This window comes from Aythya marila, assembly GCF_965140915.1.
Source record: "Aythya marila genome assembly, chromosome: 2".
Lineage (NCBI taxonomy): Eukaryota > Metazoa > Chordata > Aves > Anseriformes > Anatidae > Aythya > Aythya marila.
The window spans coordinates 74235501-74262048 of NC_139043.1; the positions used below are offsets into that span (position 1 = coordinate 74235501).

Sequence of the window (26548 nt, forward strand, 5' to 3'; positions counted from 1 at the left end):
TGGACTCGATGATCTTGAGGTCTCTTCCAACCTAAAAATTCTGTGATTCTGTGATTCTGTAACTGCAACCCATAAAAATACATCTGTGCTATTATTACAAGTGTAGAGAATTATAAACTGAGTTAACAGTAGCTTTAAGAATCTGCACTGGTTTTGATTAATTTGCGATCTAGCATGGAACTCAGGTGGATGGATTTTGGATAATTCCAAAATTTCTTAAAACACTTAACCATTTAAAGATTAGTGAATGGGACTTTTTCCTTGGAAAAAAAAAAAAAAAAGGGGCAATATGCAGGGGCTGTATAAAGGTATTCTTTGCTGGAGGATCCATGTAATGGGTTTATCTTCTTTCCATGCTCCTGCATAGAACACAGCTGGAGTTCCCTGACCTGCACAGCCTGTCACTGGTCTCCAGGCTCATTGTGATGAAGAAGATTAAGGAGGGATTAGGATTTGATTTTTTTTTTTTTTTTTTTAATTTTTCCTCCTATTCAGTGACAAAGTTCTAGCATTTACATATGACAACATCAACTGACATTAATTACAGGATCCTTCTGCTATTGTAGAAGCACCCTAAGGTTTCCAAAATGTTGTATATTATTACTGAAGAGACTGAAAAAATTTAGCAAAATACAAGTAAAGTATCTGCATATAGCATTTGTCGTGTCATTTATCCCTTCCCCCTGCTCAAATTCTAGGTCAATTAGATTTATAGTTCCCCATTAAGCAGCCTCAAAAGTGACCAAACATTTTGCCTGTGCTGGCCCTTAGATAACTGTATGAGGGTAATTCATATGTGGATGCTCTTCACTGGTAACACATATTATATGCATGCTGTTTGAGTATGCATTGCTAATTTGAATATTTTTGCCTATACAGTCTGATATGTATATACATTAATCATAAGTATTGAAAACCTCCATTGCAGTGGATAAAAACAAAGAGCACAGCTGAGGCTTAGGACCAACCCAGGCAGAACTAAATCCTATCAAAAATCTACACTCGATGCTCAAATATTTCTCAATGGCTCCCACTAATTGCCATTTCCACCTGGCAGTGCATCCTGGGGGGCACGCAGCTGCTAAGCCTTACTGCTCCAAATGGAGCTATTTTTGAATCATCTTCGCAGAGGGGAAAAGGCTATTAGAATTATTTTTAAAAACAAAAGGGATTTTGCAATTTCAAAAAAGAAGAAGAAGAAGCAGTACATTTAAGCTTTTGGTCAAAATGGAAAGGTGGGAGGGGATGGGATGAAGAACATGTCTCATTGGTGAATAACTTCACATGGGTATCCCAGTTTCCATCTTGTGTTACTAAAAATAGCAAAACAGTAAGTGATATGACATCATCTGCTCTTTTAATGCACCCATGGATAATTTACTATTTCCCAGGTCAAGAGGCTGGGGCCAGGATTTCCACCATTAGAAAGAATATAAGGCAAATACAGCTCCATGCCCAGAGTTGGGGGAAATTTCAGCACCTAAATTCTAACTTTTCATTGCAACTAAAGCTTCTTATTTTCTAAACCTTATCTTAATATGAACATCCAGAGTCCTTACTCCCTTGTAAGTGTTGTTTCCCAGATGTGCTTATTTTACAAAAATCACACCCACAAACATGAGCTGTCTATAATGCATAGCCTGGCCTCTCAAAGTGAGCTGTTGGTTCAGTCTTGTTGATCATTGGTGTAGATGTGCATGCATGGGCTCAGAAGCTAGCCGTTGGTTAAAATGGGACTGCCCCTACTTTGGACCTCTCTTGCTGAGTACTTTAATCACCCCCTTCCAAATAATGTCTATTCTTTCCATCTTTAAAGTCAATAAACTCAGTAATCTTGATTTTTTTTTTAATTATTGTTATTTTTTTAGTACGCTAAAGCAGCTGAAATGCAGTGTGCATCTGAAAAGCATCCATATCAGACACTGGAAGTAGGATGTGAGTTTGCGATCATTTGGGACTCACCCACCCCAAGGAAGATCTCCATTCACTCAAATACTGAACAGCAATTTTATTATAAAATAATGACAACATTAAAACATTCAAAATAAAATGTTTAAAAATTAAAATGGAATATATGATCCCAAACATAAAATATTGTTCTTTGATAGCATGCACTGAGCTGGACAATTTCTCTCATGGTTTTAGGAGGAAAATTTCCCATAAAAGACAAATTATACTTTCTAGACAGAGATAAGAATTACTCTTCCACCATTAATACAGATATTATTTGTGAACAGTCATACTTGACTGCATATGAAATGAAGCACTAAATTCCAATTTCTTTTAAGACTAAGATCATAAACAAGGATTCCAATAAAGTTAAAAATTACTGTGTGTTACTCACTATGTACAATTGCACAATATTTAATTATCTTACCCAGTTTCTCGCTTAAGCCATATGTACATGCACCCCATCTGTGCCACATACCTTTTTCAGTTTGATGACTCCTTCCTGGGTGTTCTCATCTGTTGTGATGTCAAACAAGTTTCCTCCATCTCCTGGAACTATGTTGTACTCAATCTCTGCATTTTTCCCAAAATCAGGATCCACAGCTCTGATCCTTCCAATAGCAGAACCAACGTGAGAGGATTCGGGCACTTTCAAATGGAAGATACCTGTGAGGAAGAGGTAAATGTAATTCTTGAGATTTTTTGATAAGTAATGTAGCATGTCTGATTAAAAACATGGAGCCTGTGAAAAATGAACAGACTTAAATAATCCAATTAAATGATGAGATCAAAACAACAACAGATTAGAAGATATGCATGCTTTACCCACCTAACGTGTTAATTTCTTCTACATGCTAGATCCTGACCAATACAGCTGTAAGGGTCTTAGCAATTCTCTCTCTTGATATCTGTCTGTCTTTCTATATATTACGCATATGGTTGACTAGTTTAATTTAAATTCTACCTGTAGATAGAAAGTTTATATGCATTTTCTTTCTTCTATGTTTAACACAATTTAAGTATCTGAATTTTTATTTTGTTTGAGAAAACATGTCTATGCATCTCAAAGTAGTTGAAAGGAAAAAAAAAAAAAAAAAAAAAAAAGTAAAAAGAGTTTCCACCCATTACTGTAATACTCAGTATTGTAATTACATGTACAATTCCTTGTGGGGGGAGACATAAAGAGCGTTGTTTAGACATCAGCCACCAGAGGGTGCTCGTATTAAAATTTCATAGGCAAACAAATTTCCAGCTCTGCACACTTTTATTTTCAGCTTATTTACTAATAGTAGTGATAAAACTTAAAAACAGTCTGAAAAGCACACACTTTATTAAGAAGCATCACCACTAATGTGTGAGGCAAAGTGGTTTCATTCAGGAAAACTGCAACGTTGCAAAAGTGCTGGACATACTAATTGAAACATCTAGACGAAAAGGCCTTGAGTACTTTGAGCCAGCCTTGAGTTCAGTGCCATCCCTGAGTGTATTACATCCTGCCCTTCCTTGCCCCGCCAGCTGCATGTTTCCTTGTCCCGGGCTTCCTCCAGCTCTGTCTTGTCAGCAAAGTATCAGCAAAGGCTTTCTGTGCTCCCTACCATGAGTAGTCAGGAGGATATTGTCTCCTCTTTTTCAGTAGCCCAGCACCTGTGACTAGTGGGGACATGCTAGGGGGACGTCTCAGAGATTTCCCCTGGTAGCAATTCAGTCCTAGGTTCCAGGACACGGCTCTGAGAAGAGGTGTATCTCCTAACAGAGGATCAGATGACTGTCACGTCCCGCTGCTGAATTAAACAGCAGACACTGCTCCCTGTTGTTTCCTCCTTAAAATGCAAGCTGCATCAGCATTTTCAGCTTCCCAGTACTTCCGTGATGGAAAAAAATGACATCTGCTGGATTATGAGCAAACCGCTTTTTGTGAGCTGGTAGTTTGGACTGTGTTACCTGTTACCTGTTTCATTACCCTGAAAAAAAATGAACTTTATTTGCTTCCTCTCCATGCCCATCAGTGTGCAAAGCATATCTGAAGGCAAAACTTGCTTTATTTGTGTAAGAAGATCCCTGCAAGTAAAGTCTGCTTATGTCAGATCCTCATTTGGACATTATCATGTATGGCTTTGTAGCATTTATTGATTGAGTGACTAAAGATTGTGTAATTATCATTTTGCCATTTTATTCCAACATAATATAATACATGACCTTTTGCATCTTCTTCTTGTTTTAACCACTGGAAAGGAGCACCACAATGTACAATATTATCAAGACTGAGTATGCTCAGCTATTTCTTAGTAGTGCTTCAATGACTGAGGAAATAATATAATTTTAACAAGGTATGCAGGACACAATCACAAATACTTCTGATATATAACATCATTTGCAAATATGCTTATTACTGGATCTCTGCTATGTAGGTTTTTCCGAAGAGATGGAAGAAAAGGGATCCATGAGGGCTTTGCCTACACTTGAATCTCTTTACATTTCCACAACAGTTCCAGCCCTGGTGCCCATGTCTTCTACAGACACTTACGCAGGATCACAGAAATCATTGCTGCAGTGTTTACTCTTTACAGCTACAATTTTGGTGAACATAAAACGTAAGAGCATAAGATTTTTTTCTTCTTTGCCCAGCTGATATATTCCTAGTGATCTGAAGAGCACCCAGGCTCATTAAAACAAACATTTCTCTATAAACTATTGCACCTGGCTGTACAGCATATGGGACTTAGATGAAGTCAAAGAAACACTACATTACTTATTTCAGGTTGTTTAGGCCTGTATCAGTTATTTTCAATGGCTTGGTATTTCATCACTTCCAGAAATTCAACAGCAATAAAGATGGGGTCATTCAGATCAATTTGAAACTCTGAAGTAATCTTCAACTCTGCCAGAATCAGATCTCTGAAGATGTAGTATGTAATTACAGTGCCAGCCTCCTCCTGTAATAGCACCTTCACAGCATACGGGAACTGCTAATGGTGCTACTTTAACAACATACTTTTGGAATAAAATAAATGAGAACAAACAATGCATATTGTTGCCAGATCAGGGAAAAACTTCAATGGGATATAATGTATAGCATGAAAACTTTTTTCTTTTTTTTTCTTTTTTTTTTTTCTTTTTTTTCTTTTTTTTTTTTTTTTCAGAAAATAGTCTTTGTAAAGAAAAGAGGCTGTTGGAAGTGTTCAATACATGCTGTATATGAAACATACCAGAGAGACAGTTTTGTAGATATTTATTTTTCTGTCTTCAGAAGATGGTACTTATTGCTGTGCTAGTTTAACATTATTCAATTTTTAATGCCCATTTTGCCTATATAGACTACTAGGTCATTTTGCTTTTGAGGTGCATTGAAACAAACCTGAGTAACAGTCTTTTGTTCACAAAGGTCCTGAAAAACTTGTTATCTTCTAGGAATGATGGGACAAGAAGCGTGGACAAATGTGTGCAGCAACTGCTCAAACATTTCTGTCAAATTTTGCAGATTCTTCCACGTGATTTCTCTACTTACAAGATCTTTTCTTCTAGTTCCATAAATCTCTTTTTTATGTGTTTGTTAAGTTTGGTGCTGGCTTTCTAAAGGATGATTTATATGGGATGTACCAAAGGAGCAAGCCCTTACTTCGCTCAGACTGCACTAAGAAACCGGACTCTGCAAGTAGTTACACTTTCACAATTTCATCAAATTTCATTGCATGCATGTCTAAATATTTTTACATATAGGCAAAAAACTGGCAATGTGTATTACCTGGTCAAGATTTTTCACTTTGCTATCAAAGGAATCTTAAGAAAAAATAACAAATTTTAAATACTATTTTTAGGACCAAAGCTCACATGCCTGTTGACATGCTTAATTTAATAAGAAACATTTAAATTTCACCAATACACTACCAAGAATCCAAAACTAGAGAAACACAGTGATTACATAGCTTAAGACCAGCATTTAGACATTCCCTTACAAATCCCATGTAGTGCCCTACGTGACTCAAGCTGTGAGACTTGCATGGAGTTTTAGGTTGAGCAGTATCAATGAGGATGATAAAAATAAATGAGTGATGATGCTGTTGAAGCTTTTAGGCTGAAATGACTGATTGGGATTATTACTGAGCCCCAAAAGCATTCAGGAAGCTGAAGTGGAGGTGAACTAACAACTAATATACGCCACTGCACAGTTTCTAAAATTCAGACAGTTCCAAAGAGCTTAGTGGGAAGAAATCAAAGGTAAGTGACAGGTAATCAGTCATACTGACTGAAATTCAGCACACATTTACAGTTCTTTTGACATGACTAGATTAGTTCTAGTTCTTAAGGCTCAAAAGCTGTTCTGGGGCTTGATTTTCACTTACAAAGGTGTTTGTTTTTTTTTGTTTCTCCACACCTGCATTTTATGGGTATACCATCACTTACCAGAAAGGTTTTCAATTCTGATGAGAATAAGAAATAAAAACCATCATTACATCTCATCAGTAGAAGAACCATTAGGAAGTAACCCAGGTTATCATCTAAGGATGTCAGCTAAATGCATAATGGCCTTCAAGCAAACAGCTGTAAATCTTATCTGAGCTTTTTTCTAATCTGTCACTATATACATACTGAGTGCACATAAGATTATTCTCCCATTTCTTTGTCCATATTTTTTTAGTTCTTCTTTAAAATACTGCATTGCAATTAATCATGATAACACTTTATAGTTATAGCCTACAGCACTGAAATCCAATCATTTATTTCTCTTTGATCAAAACCCTTAATGTTTTCTCAGGAAAAAGAAAATCAATAATGTATATTATAACATTAAAAACTTTGCTAAGCTTAAGATCAAAATTAAGCCAAATAGGAAGAAAATTTTTCCTTTAGCAAGAAAACTCACATGAATACTAGAGCAATTGTTAGCTTAAATTACCAAGGCATTTCAGTTTTTATTCTGTGTAGGTCATAAAGGCACTGATTTCTGTCTGTTTTAGGAATAATCCCAAACCAGTAGTTCATGTTTACCTGCTGGTGTTTCAGCAGTAGTATAATAGCCAAAACAAAGGATACTCTACCTGCAGACAGTATACAGGCATACTCAGTATACTTAACCTGTTATACCAGCTACTGCTAATGTTGTGGCATCTGATGTGCATGCTCCTAACACAGGGAAGATGTGATAGTACAACAGTGAGATGTACCAGTGCCTTTCCTCACATGCCCTGCAGAAGGCTGGGGAGAGAAAGGACACCTTGTGCTCTGGTGCATGTCATACATGACCTGGCATAGGCAGATAGAGTATTGGTTAGGGCAAGGCTTCTCCCATTGCCGAAAATAGTGCTCTGAACTAGGCTTATGACTTCATTAGATATAGCATAGCCAGTCTTAAAAATACCTTGTTCTCTGCTCATAACTAGCATGATCTACATCTCTCTAGACTGTACACTTTTAAAACCTGCTGAGGTCCTGGATGTTTAAGGCTCCCCAGTACTTCAAGTTAAAATGAGTAGAAAAAACAGCCCTTTGGAGTCTGATCCTGCCCAAGATGTGGGTGATCTACATGATGGAGCTTCCCCACAGCTGGCAGCTCTTGAGCGAGGACCCTGCAAGCCCCTCAGGTGAGCTAGCAGATTGACTTCCTGAGGCTGTCCTCTTCCCTCCCTAAAGGAAAAGAAAAATCCACTGTACCTGGTATTGTTGTTTTGTGTACTGAAAAAAAAAAAAAAACAAAACAAAACAAAAACCAAAACAACAACAACAACAACAACAAACAGTTTAATCATTTGCTTTTTTTTTTTTTTTTTTTTTTTTTTTCCCCCACTGAAAATCTGTGGACAGAAAGGAATCTAAAAACAAACCTACACGCTTCATTATTCCACAGGGAATACATAATATCCGCCAACATGGAGCTAGCATTCAGGAAATAGGAAATGCCAGTTATTTTCTCAGCTGAGGATCTTCAGATCCACAGATTCTTCTTCAAAATAGTGCTGGATGCAGCAAAGACAAAAGAATACTCTGTTTAAAAGAAAAAGTTGGAAATAATTCTTGAAAAAGTTTTTCTGGAGCCAAAGAGCCTGTGGTATGACTGCCCTAACACCCAGGCATTAATAATACTTAGTTTTGTTTCACAAATCTTAAATTATCTTCTGCACGATGGCACAGTTTTAATGGGAGAAAAAGAAAATGTTCATTTCTAGAACTTCCTTATGGTTGTAATTAAGGGTTTCTCCTGAATAACATGGAAGTGAACTCTGACACACTGAAGAGACCAAATGAAGATCCTATTTTAATCATTTTGTAGTAACTATTTTAATCATTATGGAAGAAAGATACCACCATTATTACTACCCCTTCCCCTTTTGCTCTAAACAAGAGCAACAGCTTAATGTTTATTTGTGCAGGTCTGACTTTCTCAGTGCATTTATATGCTGGAAGATGTACTACCGGGATCTCATAGGGCATATGAGTAAAAGTACTTTTGGATGACCTGTTTCATTGTATATCACCACCAACAAAGAAATGTTCTGCTAATATGCAGTCTACTGTGATTGAGAAATTATTACCAAACAAGAAAAATCAGTAAAAAAGGTCAAAATAGAAGGAGAACTATCATTTATTTTTTCAGTATATTCTAGAGGCTTGAATCAAATGTTTTTTTAAGTTATACGGTGGTTATAAAGAACTACCAAGGTGTAGAATGATTTACAGATAGAAGAAGTTTTCAGGAGGAAATATTTTCCCTTTTCCAGAACCCCAGCCAGCATGTAATTGGCATTTATCATTTATGTCTATTGATAATATTCCAGTGATCACACTGTCACCACGAAATAAATCAATACACTTATTTCCCCTATAAAAATTTAAATTGCATGATATATGTGAAATGTTAACATGAGAAAAAGTATATTGCTGAAGATGGGACACAGAGTTTGTAATGCTCTGCTTAACATCTCTGCTTCTTTAACATCTTGCAGGAGCTTTTTGATACTACTCTGGCACAAAATATAATAACACAATTTTACTATAATTCATTCACTCTTAAGAATGTGGTCCAACCATTTACTTTAAAATCTAAGCCAAGTGCTCTAAATCATTGGTACTGGAAGAATCATTTTTCTCTCCATCAAGTAAGGAAATTAGGCCCCTATTTTTTGTCCTCTGAGTCACGCCTAAGTTACATGAATAAATTCATCTAAACAAAATATGTTCCACATCTGTATTACTCAGAAGACTGTTTGTGAAGCTTTTATTTGCACAAAATCATTGGGTGCATCTTCTTCAAATAGTTTTCCCTAAAAAATACATTATTTTTCTTCACCAAGTTGGCAGAGGCTAAAGCAGAAAATGTTTATTTTTAAAGATAAAAATGAGAAATCTTCACATACAAGTACAAAATAGATTGTTGTTCTTTGTTTTAGGTTTTGGTTTACTGTGTGCAGTTTCCTTGAAATATCTGTGATTTAATGTGTGACCAAAAGTAATAATACAATGGGATGGTAATTGGTATCATGCTTGATGTCTCTTATTCTTTATAATCACAGAATCACAGAATAGTTTGGATTGGAAGGGACCTTAAGGATCATCCAGTTCCAACCCCCTGCCATGGGCAGGGACACCTCCCACTAGTCCAGGTTGCCCAAAGCCCCATCCAGCCTGGCCTTGAACACCTCCAGGGATGGGGCACCCACAGCTTCTCTGGGCAGCCTGTGCCAGCGCCTTACCACCTTCAGAGTAAATAATTTCTTTCTTGTATCTAGTTTAAATCTACCCTCTTTGATTTTAAAACCATTCCCCCTTGTCCTCTCCCTACCCTCCCTGACAAACAGTCCCTCCCCAGCTTTCCTGTAGACCCACTTTAGGTACTGGAAAGCTGCTGTAAGGTCTCCCTGGAGCCTTCTCTTCTCCAGGCTGAAAAACCCCAACTCCCTCAGCCTGGAGGTGCTCCAGCCTTCTCACAATCCTTTTGGCCCTCCTGTGGACCTATTCCATGAAGTCCATGTCTTTCCTACAGCACATATGCTCAATTTAGTAAAATTGATATTTAAAGCTTTCAATTTAAGTGCCTGAAGGTGTGACCTCTGCATAAATACTGTTGCATTTACAAGGAACTCTGTGGATGATCAGTGTTAATTTACAGATAACACTCTTGGGAGTTTTCGAAATTATGTTCATAACATCAACAAATTTGCTGTGGAAACTACTGAGAAAAAATAATGGTCTTGAGTTTGAATGAAAACTTTTAGAAGGGTTTCTCTAGAGTATTTCTGTTATTTTGTTTTTATTTTTATAGATTTAGTTATGCAAAAATTAAACTAAATATGTATTTTGGTCTCATCGGCTTTCATTTTTATATAGAAAAGAGAGTTTCAAAACAGCTTGTTATCTACAGCTCCTGCTGCTGTCAATAGGAACCTCTGAACTGTTGCAAGCACTTTAGGGGCATCTCATTTCATGCTTTTACAAGGAGTAAACAGTCCTGAAAATCTGACGACAACTATGTTTGTTAGGTATTCCTGAAAATCATGAGCCTAAGCTACTGTGATGATAATTAGATAATTACATGTTTCACTTCACGTTGCACTGTAGCCTTTAAATTTTCAGGAAAAAAAAAAAAAAAAAAAAAAAAGCTCACCATAGTTAGAAGCAGAAAGGCGGTGTTGATTTCTTACTTGGACATTAGGCCTCAGGGAAACAGACAGATGCTGCTAGAAATGATAGTGACAGAGTAAGTGACACTGTCATCTGCAAGTCACTTTGCAACCAATTCTTCATGTATTGCAAGGTGACCCCACACTGTTATATCTGTAGCCCTGGCTACTCTTCAGTATCAAAGAGCAAGTGGAAATGCATAATGCTTTTGGGCAGTCCCAAGGTTACCTTAGATAATTTCATTCGTTGGATCTAAATACTCTCTGTGTTTTGAATGAATAATTTCTTCCCTACTCCCCACAGAAAACACACAGGGGTGCAACGAATATTGTGATTCCTGCCAAATGTTGTTGAATTTCTATGAACCTTATTTGTTTACACCTTCTATACAGAAAGCAGCAGATGTAAAATACAATTATTAATGATAATAATCTACTATGATCATAATGATGTGTTTAAAAATAATTGACCCATAAATCTTGCTGTTAATGATCAATTACCACTTAATCCTAATGATAAGGGGAAAATAAATTGAATAAGTGCAGACTAACAGGAGAATTTTATAAGCAGTATATTATATTTAACTTCTATCCACTGTTGTGCTCATCTGTTTTTCTTGGACTATTTCTTACTGTGCCATCAGAGCATTACATTTTACCCATTGATGAATTATATATATATATATATATATATATATACTTAATTGGTTATGGAATAGTACCAAGACATAGCTATATTTGTTTGCTTGCTCTGCTTTGCAGCTGAGGGTTCAATCATTCTCATTTAGAGCTTTGAAGAGGTTTTATTTAATTCAGTCAGTACTCCAAATAGTCCACTAGCCTTTACATTCTTCAGAAAGTTAAAAAAATCAGTGACAGTATAAGTGTAGCAGATATAATTGAGAATTTAATGTTTTGAGATTCTATGGTAACTCAATATTTAATTCTCAGTTTTGTGTTTTTTTTTTTTTGTTTTGTTTTGTTTTGTTTTTTTTTTTTTTTTTTAATATTATGCCTAAGTTGTTTTGTTTTGTTTGGATTTTTGTTTGGTTTGTTCGTTTTCTGTCATCATTCAGTCTCAAACAAATGCTTCTCTCATGAAGATGCTTTATGATCAAGATCATGCAACAGTGACAGCTACCAAAACAAAAGAGCTTTCTAGGGAGCTTTTACTAAGAGTGCATCCACTTTCTGGGGCAAATCTGCTCAGTGAAAGTGCTTGAAGAATTCTGATGTGGAAATGAATAAGAAAGAAAAATAAGAGAAAGCTGGCAAAAATATAAACAGAAATTAAACTTTGCGTTAACTCATTCTTTATGTTGCACACACACAAATAGCATCAGATGCCTGCAAACTGTCAGGTGCTATGTCTAAAGGGAAGCTGCATGGACTTGATTGCAAATCACAAGCTCAAAAAAGCTACAACTGCACAAAGAAATTTTATTTACCCAGCTATATTCTGCAGCCCAGAAGCTAGCTGGCTGTTTCCATGCTATTAAATTCTCTTACCCACACCAAAATAGGTCAGTTTTGTGGAAAGGGATTGCAGAGGAGAGTTCCTGATCTATGCTAATGCCTCCAAAAGCCCTGCAAAAGCTTTTCTGAGAAAGCTTTATGTGATGTTGGCCAAAACCGTGCCAGGGACTGTCCTAATGTTATCAGTATCAATGATTTACATGTTCAGGAGCCCTCCCTGACACCCTCACATCTCTTTAAGTATTCAGTGTGAAACAAAATGATCTGTTGTGTACCTTTTTCTCTTAGTCTAAGTAAAAATGTCTATTCGTACTGATTATGTGGTAGTGTAGTCATTTGTATGATTAGCAGGCAAGCATGGTTAACACAGGTGGGTCAAATAGAAAGAGGATGAAAGCATCACTGTGATAACAGTGCAGTGGACATACCAAGCACAATGGAGATATAAAGAGGGATGGTTATAACCCATGATCTCAGTACAGCAAAATGCAGAGAGACTCAAAGCTGGAAGTGGTAGCTTCTAGGATAAAAGAATTTATTCTTTAACAAAGGATAGTTATGTTAGCTGCATTATTAGGGAGTTAAAACAAAAACAAAAAGCACTTGGGGAGGAGAAGGAGATGGCCATGCTGTAGTTGTAAGATGAAAATGTGATGAAGTCTTAATTTGTGCCTGAGGATAAGGCAGACAAGAGTGCATGCTGAATATTAGGATAGATAAGGCAAGGAGGAAAGAGAAAGCCAGGGGAGGGGGAGATGGAGAAGCCAATAGTGCAGAGGTATGTGATGTGGAAGGAAGCTGGATCAAAGAGGAATTACCCTAAGTCCTCCTCTGATTCGTCTAAGAGCACTGTGCAAATACTGGTCTGCTGGCATTTATTCACGCACTCAATCATGCTATTTGACTATTGCTTTGCTGGTGTTAGGGCTGCAGTCAAGTGACTCGCTGGTATTACAATCCAAAATCACAATGACCACCGCATGCCTGCTGTTTTCATGATCAGTTTATGATTGCATAGGCCTGTTTCTGGACCCTTTGCATTGCTGCATTGCTGTCTTCCATCACACCTTGAAATGGTTGAGTAAAAGGTATGTTCATGCAGTTTTAGTTCATTCACAGGTAAATGCGAATCAGACTTGTTTAATATTTTCTGACCAGTAGACCAGGATTCAATTTTCACTCCCTTTCTGAGTCAAAATAAGGTCTCACTTGGTCTACTACCTAATCATTGCCTAGAGGCTAGTCTGCAATGAGTCTACCTGTAATGTGTAAATAGTTACCATTTGATATAAAATAAGTCATCAGTTGCCAGAACTGAATTAGAGCATGTTGTCTGCTTTGCAAATTCCTTAATCAATGTAAGATAGACTCATTTTAATTTTTAGAGCCAATGAAGGTACCAGTGTTGTATACCAAGCTCAGCTTTTAACAGGACTGTCAGAGAAAGCCATATTTACCTATCTAAAATGTCTATTTTATTACTGGGAGTGACCTGCATTGTATTGTTTTGAAATCTTTAAAAACATATCATCTGAACAACTTCCCTCTTGTACGCCACTCATCCAAAACAGTGGGTTATAAGATTTTTATTTTTTTTTTCTTCCTGTGACCTTTTACTTGCAGTCTGCATCTGAACCTGATTTTATAGCAAAATCTTAGGCAAGGCTGGTACAAAGCGACATGAATGCAATCAGCCACATTGAGTTTACTGAGAGAAAAAAAAATGACTTGCTTTTATATAGTAAAACCAGTGCTAAGTACTGTGTGTGCAATTTCTGAGGTGCACTAAGTTTCCTAGAGATAATTGAATATATATATATATAAATAACTGTAATAAAAGTTTTCAATCTATAGTGCATGCTTAGCAATGCATAGGCCTGGCTATTCCAAATTCAGCACTTGGATTTCTTCCCTTCCAGAATATCTCTATAGTGTTTAATACTTGGAAGTAAATGTATTAAAATATTCAACTTAAAAAAAAAAAAAAAAGAGAGAGAGAGAGAGAAAATAGAACAAGATAACATTTCATCTAGATTATAGAACATTCAAGTAGCACACAAAGGTTATATAACTAAGCAAAAAAAAAAAAAAAAAAAAAAAAAAGTTCATTTTTATAAAGATGTTTTTTCTTGCAGTGAAATTCCTGAAATTGTATCAATATAGTTTTTGTTTTTGTTTTTGTTTTTTCTTTCCTGATCCTGTCCTTTTTGCTGACTTTTGTATTTAAGATTTCTTTCCTTTGATGTCTCCATTCGATAATTTAATCAATTCTGTGAAATGCATTGTACTGGCCACTCTTGAAATCCAAATCCAACCTTGCCTTATGTAAGATGTCCTTATCAGAAAGATGAATAGCTGCATTTCTATTTTCAAGCATGTTAGCATTTCTGGAAATCAGCCATACTCTTTTATGCAAACTAGATGGATTTCTTCAGGATGCTTTTGGAAAGACCAAAGATAGCAACGAATGGCCCTTGTGATGCCTAGTCATTGCTCTGCAGCTTTTGAAACATTTTGAATAGGGTTTCCAAACAGCCCTGAGAAGTTGTCTTTTGAGAATCAGAGAGGTGCTTTTCTCGTTATCCTTCCCTTCCCTTCCCTTCCCTTCCCTTCCCTTCCCTTCCCTTCCCTTCCCTTCCCTTCCCTTCCCTTCCCTTCCCTTCCCTTCCCTTCCCTTTCCCTTTTCCCCTTTTCCCCTTTTCCCCTTTTCCCCTTTTCCTCTTCCCCTTTCAAAAAAATCCAAGACGTGCACAGGCAGACAAAATTCAAGCATCATGTCCAAACCTTAATTAATTTAACTTCCATTAAAAATACTTTTCAATCATTCCCCAACAGTACTGACTCCTACTGTGAGTGGGAAATGGTATGATAAAATATATCTTTAGCTAAACAGTTCTTCTAAACAACAACAAAAAAGTAAATTAAGGAAGTATCAACACCTTAAAAATAAAACCAACTTACCACTGACGTCATAAGACACTTGAGAATGATATTTTATTTGCCAATATCAGAATAAAAACTGTACACATTCTAAAACTTATTTGTATTTCTTTTATATGAGGGCCTTATCCTCTATAAGGATATTTATGCCATATTAAAATTTAAAACATACTATTCCTTTGACTAAGACCATTCCCATGTGTTTTTATTGCCTAGCATACAGAGGTTTATTTCTCTAAATTGCTTTCACAGTCACTCTGTCATCAGTAGTAAACAAAAGAGAGACAGGAAAACTGAAGCACAATAACCTTACAAAATATGAATCCACCACTTCACCTAATTGCTTTGATTCCGTAAAGTATAATTTTACCAACTAATTATACAGCTTTTGTACTTAAATGTTGAAGTAACTAAAAGCCATCCATCCTTTCTTGAAGCTTATTTTAAGAATTGGAAACATGCCACAACTGTCCTTTTGGCTAGCTCAAAATGGTCTAATACTTGATGCATTAAGGCTTAGCCCATCAAGGATGAATGTACAGAGTTGTCTTTTTACTTATCAAGTGTAGAGAAAGGCCGCCAGTTGCCTTCTGAACTACCAGTTCCGTTCTGAATCCAGATGCATGCCTACAGATAAGCAGCTTTTATCCACTCTTCTCTGTTCAAAGGCAATGTTTTGTTGTATCAAATTTTTATTTAATTACTTAAATATTGTTACTATGATACAAAAAGTACATTCTGCTTCATTCTTTGACTTATTTTTTCTGGCTTTGGCATGAATCAAGTTTTGCAATTAAACAGGTATTTCAATATGTACAAACAAGTTCTGTTAGTTCATCAGTACACCAGTACATCTGGGTGATGAACAGATTGAGAGCATCCCTGCAGAGGAGAACTTGGGGGTGTTGGTGGATGAAAAGCTCAACATGAGCCAACAATTGGCTCTTGCCAATTTGGCCAGAAAGCAAGCTATATCCTGGGCTGCATAGAAACACATGTAACTAGCATGTCAAGGAAGGATTTTCCCCCTCTACTCTGCCCAGGTGAGACCCCAGCACAAGAGAGAGACATGGACCTGTTGCAGCAGGTCCAGAGTGGGACCACAAAGATCATTAGAGTCCTGGAGCACCTCTTCTATGAAGAGTCATTGAGAGAGTTGGGATTGTTTAGCTGAGATAAGAGAAGGCTCTGGGAAGACCTTAATGCATCCTTCCAATACATAAAGGAGGCCTACAGGAAAGATGGGGAGAGACTCTTTAGCAGGGAGTGTCGTGACGGTTTTAAACTGAAAGAGGATAGGTTCAGATTTGATATAAGGTCAAAATTCTTCATTTTGAGGGTGGTGAGGAACTGGAACAAGTTGCCCAGAGAGACTGTGGATGTTCCATCCCTGGAAGTGTTCAAGGCCAGGTTGGGTAAGACCTTGAACTAGTGCCACAGGGGCTGGAACTAGTTGATCTTTAAGGCCCTTTCCAACTCAAACCATTCTGTGATTCTATGACTCTGTACTTCTATAACATGATTTTACCGTCAGCAATGAAACATGCACAGCAATGCAGAAAAGTCAGCATGCCTAATGAGGAGTCAGGCAAAACATATATAAAATAGTTTTTGAAACAAATTTATATGAATAAAATCATTGAAATACATTTTTTTTCTTCTAGTTACCAAGAAAATATCAATTTTTGAAGTCTCTCAGTTTTCTGAAATGTGGGCCAATAGATACCTGCAGGTCAAACAACTCTGACAGAAATATATAGTATGTAGAGGTTTCCCCTTTGTTACACAGGCATCTCATTACTGTGAGACATGCAAGGTGGGGGTTCCCCACTGAATATGTTCAAAAGCACAGGTTCAAAATAAAAAATTCCATGTTCAGCAGGATAGTTACTGAGAGGTGTTTTTCATCTCTGGAAACTGATATCCTATCCAAGCCTGCCTGTCTTCGTAAAGGACCCTCAATGAGATAAAGGTGTTCCATGATGTTTTTGTTTTTGTTTTTTTTTTCCAAGCTTGTAATATATTATTTATCAGTGCAGCTACTTCAAAGTATTAATAATATATGCTCTCCCACTTCTGCTGTGAAATCTTTTCAGCTTACCTGAGTTCAGAAAATAAATGCAAACTTCATTCTGTGACAATGAATGTCTTCTTATTCAATAAGGTATTCTATAGCATTACCTGTTTGGTATAAGCACTTTGTGAAACTGCAGTCCTGATGAGATGCAAAAAGATTTAGCCAGTAGCAATCAGTGTTAATAGACCTTCTGCCCCCTTTCTAAGCCTGCAATTGGACTTTCTGGCTTTGTTGACCAATGATGAAAAGCGTGATACTGGAGGTCTCAATTCCCATTGTGAACAGTGAGATCTATAGGTCTTGTTAGGCCTGAACTGTAAAGTCATATTTTTCACATAAATTAAAATTCTGCATCAGTATCCTTTTAGCTCAAGCAAATAACAAACTAAATTTCCTGGAAGGTAGTTACTTTGAATCACTGCAATGTTTTCAAAAAGCAAAACTAAAAATCACATTCACTATATTAGAAATAAAATTTATAGACAGCTTTTTTTTTTTTTCTTTTAATTATTTTTGTCTAGCTGTAATTAGCCATGAGTCTTTGCAAATTCCAGGCACACTATACACCATCTCATGTACCAAGTGAGATGGGCTAAGTAAATCACCGTTGATCAGGATTTTCGCTTTCACTGCTCTGATTAAGAAGCAGTCCTTAGTTTATGAGAATATAAATGTCAGTAACACGTCTGAAAAAAAAGGAAATGTTTCATGTAACTGTCTGCCTTAATCAAAGTTGTTCCAGTACAATGGAGTCCCCACGCTGACGTTTCAGCCTGTAAGCCATGCTAAACATTTATTACCTTTAATATCAACACGAACCTCCAATATTCTCTTCTGTTTTGTTGAGAGTCCCTGCTATAATTCAGCTTCTGTGATACTTGATATAATAGAAAGAAAAGATTTTAAACCTTATTAGTGTGCAAAGCAGAGGACAAGCTTGGTCTCCTGTGGTTTTTTTGCTCCTTCATAGCAACAATTGGACAAAGACATCACAGCTACAGTGCACGCATGAAATGAGATCTCAAGCCTACCTTCTTCAAAGAGGAAGATGTATTCCACAATTCCTGTTTCATGAAAACTGACATATGTGAGACTTGTGTGGTTCTTTGAAACATGGTACTAGATGAAGACACAATGAAACAGAAAATGACTAAAGCCCCTGACTGCAAAGGAAGTCAAATGTACAACTGAAAATCAGACACAGGAAAGAACATTGGGCCCAAGGAACTTGCCAATGTGCTGTTTTTTTTTTTTTTTTTTTTTCCATTTCCAGGAAGATGTATTATTTCCTCTTGTGCCTGTGACACCATTCCAACAGCAGGGGATTGAGCTGAAAGGAGGCAACAGATTGCAACAGTAGGTGGTCTACCAAACACTGAGGATGAGGACAGTGGGAACATTATTTCAGAGAAACCCTCTGATGGTGTATGCTTGTGGACCAGAGCTGGAGCACCTCACAAGTGTTATGACAGGATGTGAAAATACACAAGGAGTCAACAGTGGCTGTAGTCCATGTGAGTTATGGCAAAATAAGGTAAGTCTGGACAGAGGTTTGGGGGTGAAATTTAGCCTGGGAGGCAAAAAGCTAAAGTTAAGGGTATCCAGAGTAACATAGTGTGAAATTGTCTCATTATATACAGTCAGGGAAAGAAAGGTGGAAAGGCAAAGCTTTAATGCCTAGCTGAGACAAAGGTGTAAGGTGCAAGGATTCATATTATCAGAAAGTAAAGACACTTGCTAAAGAATGGATGTCTGTAAAGGTTGTAAGATCATTTCATCCACAGGAAAAACAGGCTTCATAAAGTTTAAAAACTTTCCTATGGTCATTGTGATTCTAGCTTAAGCATTTAAGAAATTTACAGGTGCAGAAAAACACACGGTTGAAGGAAAAAAAAAAAAAAAGCTAAAGCACGTTGTTCAGATAAAGTGTAAAGTCACCTGAATTCTGCATTCTGTACTAAAGAATGCTACAGAAGATGATAGTAGTCAAGCAGAAAATGCAGAAACAGTAAATCAAACAAAATCCAATTTAGGGTACAGTAAAGAGGAGAAAAAAACTACAATAAAGACATAGGCTTAGAATGGGAACTAGTATGTGTAGCTTTAATGCCTAATGCTAAACAAAAGTATCAGCATAATATGCGTGCTAGAAATCTGAAGGAAAGAGGGAGATCAGTCAGGCAGCGTAGTAGCAAGGAGCAAACTATGCATGAAAGGCAAAATAGACCTTATCAATGGAGGAAAGGTAGCTGTTAAAGGAAGTTCTACGTCAAATAAGACTTAAAGAAGTTAACATTATTACCACCAGCTAGTCAGGAGAATTTCTGTAGTTCATCTAAATTTTGCAGCAAACATAATGAGTTTAAATTTAATATCTGTGCAGGAACAATAAGAGAAAAAATTACATGACAGTTGTCCCCAGTTAAATAAAATAAAGGGGGATGATAAATAAAACTGAGGGATATTGCTGCAAAAAATCTGAATGGGAGAACCGAGAGAGTTAAATCACTGCAGGTGGTGTGGATGCTATTTAGGGACAACATTTTGAAGACCTACAGCAAATGCGCAACACCCATTAAAACACAAGTCAGTAAGGATAAATAACATAGCTAATAAAATGAAGAACACATCTTTCAAAGAAATGAAGTTGTGGCTCAGGAAGGACAATAGGAAGAGCCATAAAATCTTCTTTATCTATAAAAACAGAACAAAGAAGACCATAAACGAGTTTGAATAAATCTCTAGGAAACAAGCTAATAATTGTCTTTTAAAGACAACTGAAAGCAAAAGCCTGAGAGGAATTGCGTAAAGCCAGCCTAAAATCAAGATTCAGAAGAAGCACTCAGAGAAGAGAAGATCATGAGTGTAAAGCTTAATACACTTTGTGTGTGTGTGTGTGTGTGTGTGTGTTGTGTGTGTGTGTGTGTGTTCAGTGTAGAAAAGCTGGGGAATTTTTCTATCCTGGAAATCTTTAGGGGAGACTCATGAGAGAAGGTTAGATTAGCTACACAAGCATACAACAGACAAATCATTGGGATTCGCTGCTATATGCCCAAGAGCCTGAAGGATGGAATAAGTGAACTATTATGATGGGTAATATCTTACTTCAAACCACTGTGACACATGAAGACTTGGAGATGCTAACATAACACTGACTTTTCAGTGTTCAGAAGTCTTTTTTTTTTCAAAGATTTTCAGGGAGTGCTAAAGAATGAAAGACGGATATGCCTGACACGCGCAGGACAACACAGTAAGACCAGAATTAATGGACTCACAAATAATAACCCCTATTGAAGAAAACTCAACACAGCTATTCTAAATAAAGGTCATGTTTTGCAACATTTTCTGAATTATTTGAAGAGGTCAATATGCAGGTAGATGCAGGTGGGGATGCAGGTGGGGAAATTCAAAGGAAATTCAAAGGAAATGAGAGAAAGCTGGTTTTTGTGGAATATATGTTTAATCTGTGGAACTCACTAGCATAGAATGTTGTGGACTCTGAAATTTTACATGAGTTACAAAGCAACTGGGCAACTTAATGTAAAAAAAAATCCATTGAGGGTTGTTAAATATAGTAAATACCTTGAGCACTGTGTGCAGTTTGGGGCACCAAAAAGGACATAAAACTATTAGAGAGTGTCCACATGAGGACCACAAAGATGTTGAAGGGTCTGGAGGGAAAGACGTACGAAGAGCTGCAGAAATCCCTTAGTTTGTTCAGCCCAGAGTAGAGAAGGCTGACGGGAGGCCTCATGGCGGCCTGCAGCTTCCTCACAAGGGGAGCAGAGGGGCAGGCGCTGAGCTCTGCTCTCTGGGGACAGTGACAGCACCCGAGGAAATGGCATGGAGCTGGGACAGGGGAGGGTCAGGCTGGGGGTTAGGAAAAGGTTCTGCACCCAGAGGGTGGCTGGGCACTGGGACAGGCTCCCCAGGGCAGTGGTCACAGCACTGAGCCTGACAGAGTTCAAGAAGTGTTTGGACAATACTCTCAGACACAGGGTCTGATTTTTGGGTGGTCCTGCCTGAAGCCAGGGGTAAGACTCAATGATTTGTGTGGTCCCTTCCAACTTGCAACATTCTATGGTTTTGTGATTATAAGACATCATCTAAACTAAACCTGTTAGAAACTGAGGAAATTTTCTGGATTATTATTATGTGTTTGGTCTGTTCTTACATGTATCCTCCAGATATCATTGTAACAGACTGAAGACAGGGACACATGGACCTTAGTCTTTGCATGGTCATTCTCCCATTCCTGCAGAAATGCAGTATATTTTCATAATGAGGGTAGGAAGGATAAGAACTTTCTTTTATATGAAAGAAAACTGAAATTTTGGATATGGTCTGGTATCTAGGAAGCATCTGTAATACATGAAGTGGAAAAACAATTCACGTGCAAGAAAAGAGCTACAAATTAAAAAGCAGCCTTGATCTTACTGTAAATTCATGCTAATGTTCTAACATTATTGCAACAACTTTTTGCAGCTAATTGTTTTGGTATAGTTATCATAGTTTATGCTTGATTAGTGTCTGCATTTCAAAGATACAGAACATACAAAACTTCAGTGAATTGAAGGAGAACAGTAAGTGACAATCCTTTTGCTAATTACACACAGACTACGAAACTCTTTAAATTAGCATATTTCTGAAAAGCCTCATTTAAAGTAATTGATATGGAACGCTATAAATTGCCATGGAAGATTGCTATTTTGAGGGTGTAAGTATTTTCAAGGACAGACATAATCTTCTGGGCCAAGACATATGAAAAATCTGTGCTTGTTTATCTTAATGCTTGGCATGAGACAGTTCTCCTCTGTTTTTTGCACCTGGAGGTATCAGGTTATAACCTTTTGTCATTTGAAAAGGATCATCCAGTTTCCCTTTACAAAATATTACTTCCCAAATCTCTTTCAAAGTATAAAGGAAATGAACCCTCAGACTGAGTCTGATCCTACGGAATGATGATATATTTCCTTTTAAACGTTAAAAACTGATACTCTCAAGTGTAACTTTGTATTATTAAAAAAAAAAAAACAACAAACAAACAACAAAAAACAACAGTATATTCTGTTTTTTTTTCACCACATACTTTTCTTCTTCCTGGATCTCAGGTCCTTATCTAAAGGATTTTTGACATTAATACTTTCACTCATGCTTATTTTGAAAATTAATGCATTTGGAATACAACATACTCTTAGGAAATCGGGGTGGGTTGTCATTGACATCCGTGAGAGTTATGTTTACAGTGGTGGTTCCTGCTAGTCCTCCCAGCTGTCCTCCCATATCCTTGGCTTGGATGAGAACTTGATATTGTTCTTTCACTTCTCTGTCCATATTTGGCAAAGCTGTTCTTATTACACCTAAGAGACGGGAAAGAGAAAGAACAAGTAAACAAATGACTGTGATTGTAACCTATTACATTTTAATATCGGATCTGTTAGACCAGGAACGTCTCTTTTCATAAAGGGTTGATAGAAGAACAGTTCACAATGGAACACACAAATCACTTGGGCATTTCAAAGGTGTACTCCTAACCTATTCAAACCATTCAAAATGACTGGTATGCCATTTTGAGCAGGACATAAATGGCTGACAGAGCATAGTGCATTTTTGCTAGGGATGTGAATGGTGTGAGTTTAGGTTCACCACAACAGGACCAAAGAATGCTGTATCGTGCAGGGTAGTGTAGGAAGAGATGCCAACGCATTTCAGAGTCTGAATCTTCCATCGTTTCAAACCAGTCACCTGCCATCACAGTCAAGCTACTCTAGGCCAAGAAAATATTCCTTCTGTACAAAAAGACATCTTAATTAGAAGATTCTCCTTTTTCTTGAGAAGGTCTTCTTGATACAGCACATAGATGCAGTGAAAACTTTCAGATTTTCTTTAAAGAAATTTAATCAAAATATCACAGGAACGAACTACTTAGATGACTCTCAATCTTTCATGACTTTGGACATCTGGTGGCTCAATACATATGCCATAGTATCCCTCCTGATATGTTAAGAAGGTATAAAAGAAAAGGAAGAATTATAGAGAGAAAAAGGTAGTACTGATCATATGATTCGCTTATGAGATTGTGAAAAGTTTGAGGCACTTGTGTCTTTCTCTTAAAACCAAATGTGTAGCAGTATTTTATATTTTTTGTCAAAAATTTTTAAGTGCATATTACATTGCAAAATGCAGATTACATATTTTATTGTACATACTACATTGCAAAATTTAGCAATAGTCTTCAGAAAACCTCTAGGTTCAGATTGGTGCAGGTAGCATGTGCAATTAAAAACATATTAATTGGAAGCATTCTCCTCCTCTGAATTACTATTATTTTAGAAAACACTATTTTCTAGTATTATCCTGTTTCATTTTAAAAGCATTTCCTCTCCCATGGTGTTATAATGGATCTTGAATGCTAAGAAACAAACTTGACACCTCATTCTTATTTTTCTGTCAACTGACTGCTGCTATGTTAACAAGTAAGAATAGGAATTGCCAGCTTATAGTATTTGTTCAGAGCCTAAGAATAACTTTGACCCAAATTTGCTCTTTATGGAACTTGTTACAATCTCCTATTAAATTGAATTGTATAATGACAATTACAGGTTTGAGGCCCTAGAGATTGAGAGGCCGGTGTGTGAGGAAGAGGTAGCAAATGTTCCCAGGAGGATGCCTGGAGCGAGGAGGTCGACTCCGCGCCTCAGGACTGCCTCCACCAAAAAAGACAGGAGGGTTATTGTTGTTGGTGACTCGATTCTTAGGGGAACAGAGGGCCCTATTTGTCGGCCGGACCCTACCCGTAGGGAAGTCTGCTGTCTCCCTGGGGCCAGGGTCAGGGACGTTGCCAGGAAGCTTCCTAACCTGGTACGCCCCTCTGACTATTACCCCCTTTTGATAGTCCAGGCGGGCAGTGATAACATCGAAGAGAGAAGCCTCAAGGCTATCAAAAGGGACTTTAGGGGGCTGGGTCGGTTAGTGGATGGAGCGGGAGTGCAGGTGGTGTTTTCGTCCATCCCTATGGTGGCAGGGAGGAGTTCAGAGAGGACACGGAAAGCCCACCTGTTAAACACGTGGCTCCGGGGCTGGTGCCAACGCAGAAATCTTGGGTTTTTTGATCATGGGGCACTTTACTCAGCACCTGGCCTGATGGCCGCAGACGGGTCCCTATCTTTTAGGGGAAAAAGGATCCTGGGCCAGGAACTGGCAGGGCTCATTGAGAGGGCTTTAAACTAGGTAGGAAGGGGGATGGGGCTGAGGCTAGGATTGCTGGGGCTGTGCCAGGGGGAACAATGGCAAGGCCGGAGGATAAGGCAATGGCCCAGCTGAAGTGCATCTACACCAATGCACGCAGCATGGGTAACAAACAGGAGGAGCTGGAAGCCATCGTGCGGCAGGCAGGCTACGACTTGGTTGCCATCACGGAGACGTGGTGGGACCAGTCTCATGACTGGAGTGCTGCAATGCCTGGCTATAAGCTCTATAGAAGGGACAGGCAGCATAGAAGGGGTGGTGGTGTGGCTCTCTATATTAGAGAGTCTTTCGAGGTTGTAGAACTCGAGGTTGGGAATGACAAGGTCGAGTCCCTTTGGGTTAGGATCGGCAGGGACAACAAGGCTAGTGTCCTGGTCGGGGTCTGCTATAGACCGCCGAACCAGGATGAGGAGACGGATGAGGAATTCTACAGGCAGCTGACAGAGGTTGCAAAATCATCAGCTCTTGTACTCGTGGGGGACTTCAACTTCCCTGACATATCCTGGAAGCACAACACAGCCCTGAGAAAGCAGTCTAGGAGGTTTCTGGAGAGCGTGGAAGATAGCTTCCTGACGCAGCTGGTTAGTGAGCCTACAAGGGGAGGTGCCCCGCTAGACCTTCTCTTCACAAACAGAGAAGGACTGGTGGAGGACGTGATCGTCGGGAGCTGTCTAGGGCAGAGTGACCACGCAATGGTGGAGTTCACTATTCTTGGTGAGGCCAGGAAGGGGACCAGTAAAACCGCTGTATTGGACTTTCGGAGGGCTGACTTTGAGCTGCTCAGGACACTGGTTGGTGGAGTCCCTTGGGAGGCGGTTCTGAAGGGCAGAGGGGTCCAGGAAGGCTGGGCGCTCTTCAAGAGGGAAGTCTTAATGGCGCAGGAACGGTCTGTTCCCACGTGCCCAAAGACGAGCTGGCGGGGAAGAAGACCGGCCTGGCTCAACAGAGAATTGTGGCTTGATCTTAGGAGGAAAAAGAGGGTTTATAAGCTTTGGAAAAGTGGGCAGGCCACTAAGGAGGACTTTAAAGAAGTAGCGAGGCTGTGCAGGGACAAAATTAGGAAGGCCAAAGCTCATCTGGAGCTCAATCTGGCTACTGCCGTTAAAGATAACAAAAAACGTTTCTATAAATACATCAACACAAAAAGGAGGACTAAGGAGAATCTCCATCCTTTACTGGATGCGGGGGGAAACTTAGTTACAAGAGATGAGGAAAAGGCGGAGGTGCTCAATGCCTTCTTTGCCTCAGTCTTTATCATAGAATCATAGAATCATAGAATATCCTGAGTTGGAAGGGACCCTTAAGGATCATCAAGTCCAACTCTCGACACCGCACGGGTCTACCCAAAAGTTCAGACCATGTGCCTAAGTTCACAGTCCAATCTCTTCTTAAATTCAGACAGGCTCGGTGCAGTGACCACTTCCCTGGGGAGCCTGTTCCAGTGTGCAATACTGGATGTTCTCTGGATACCCAGTACCCTGAGCTGGTGGAAGGGGATGGGGAGCAGGATGTGGCCCTCATTATCCATGAAGAACTGGTTGGTGACCTACTACGGCACTTAGATGTGCACAAGTCGATGGGGCCAGATGGGATCCACCCAAGGGTACTGAGGGAACTGGCAGAGGAGCTGGCCAAGCCACTGTCCATCATTTATCAACAGTCCTGGCTATCGGGGGAGGTCCCAATCGACTGGCGGCTAGCAAACGTGACGCCCATCTACAAGAAGGGCCGGAGGGCTGACCCAGGAAACTACAGGCCTGTCAGTTTGACCTCAGTGCCAGGAAAGCTCATGGAGCAGATCCTCCTGAGAGTCATCATGCAGCACTTGCAGGGGAAGCAGGCGATCAGGCCCAGTCAGCATGGGCTTATGAAAGGCAGGTCATGCCTGACGAACCTGATCTCCTTCTATGACAGAGTGACGCGCTGGGTGGATGAGGGAAAGGCTGTGGATGTGGTCTACCTTGACTTCAGCAAGGCTTTTGACACCGTCTCCCACAGCATTCTCCTCAAGAAACTGGCTGCTCTTGGCTTGGACTGGCGCACGCTTCGTTGGGTTAGAAACTGGCTGGATAGCCGGGCCCAAAGAGTCGTGGTGAATGGAGCCAAGTCCAGTTGGAGGCCAGTCACTAGTGGCGTCCCCCAGGGCTCGGTGCTGGGGCCGGTCCTCTTTAATATCTTCATCGATGATCTGGACGAGGGCATCGAGTGCACCCTCAGTAAGTTCGCAGATGACACCAAGTTAGGT

General features: G+C 38.8%; 1 protein-coding gene across 3 annotated transcripts in view; it reads right to left on the reverse strand.

Moving 5' to 3' along the window:
* The window catches only part of LOC309875484 (cadherin-12), a 238381-nt gene that overhangs the window by 45556 nt on the left and 166277 nt on the right, over nucleotides 1-26548 (reverse strand). For all 3 annotated transcript variants that reach the window (XM_082754987.1, XM_082754986.1, XM_082754988.1), the window contains 2 exons: nucleotides 22248-22415; nucleotides 2429-2616 (listed from right to left, as the gene is read on the reverse strand). In XM_082754987.1, coding sequence (XP_082611113.1) covers nucleotides 2429-2616; nucleotides 22248-22415 — 356 coding nt within the window. The remainder of the gene's footprint in view (nucleotides 1-2428; nucleotides 2617-22247; nucleotides 22416-26548) is intronic.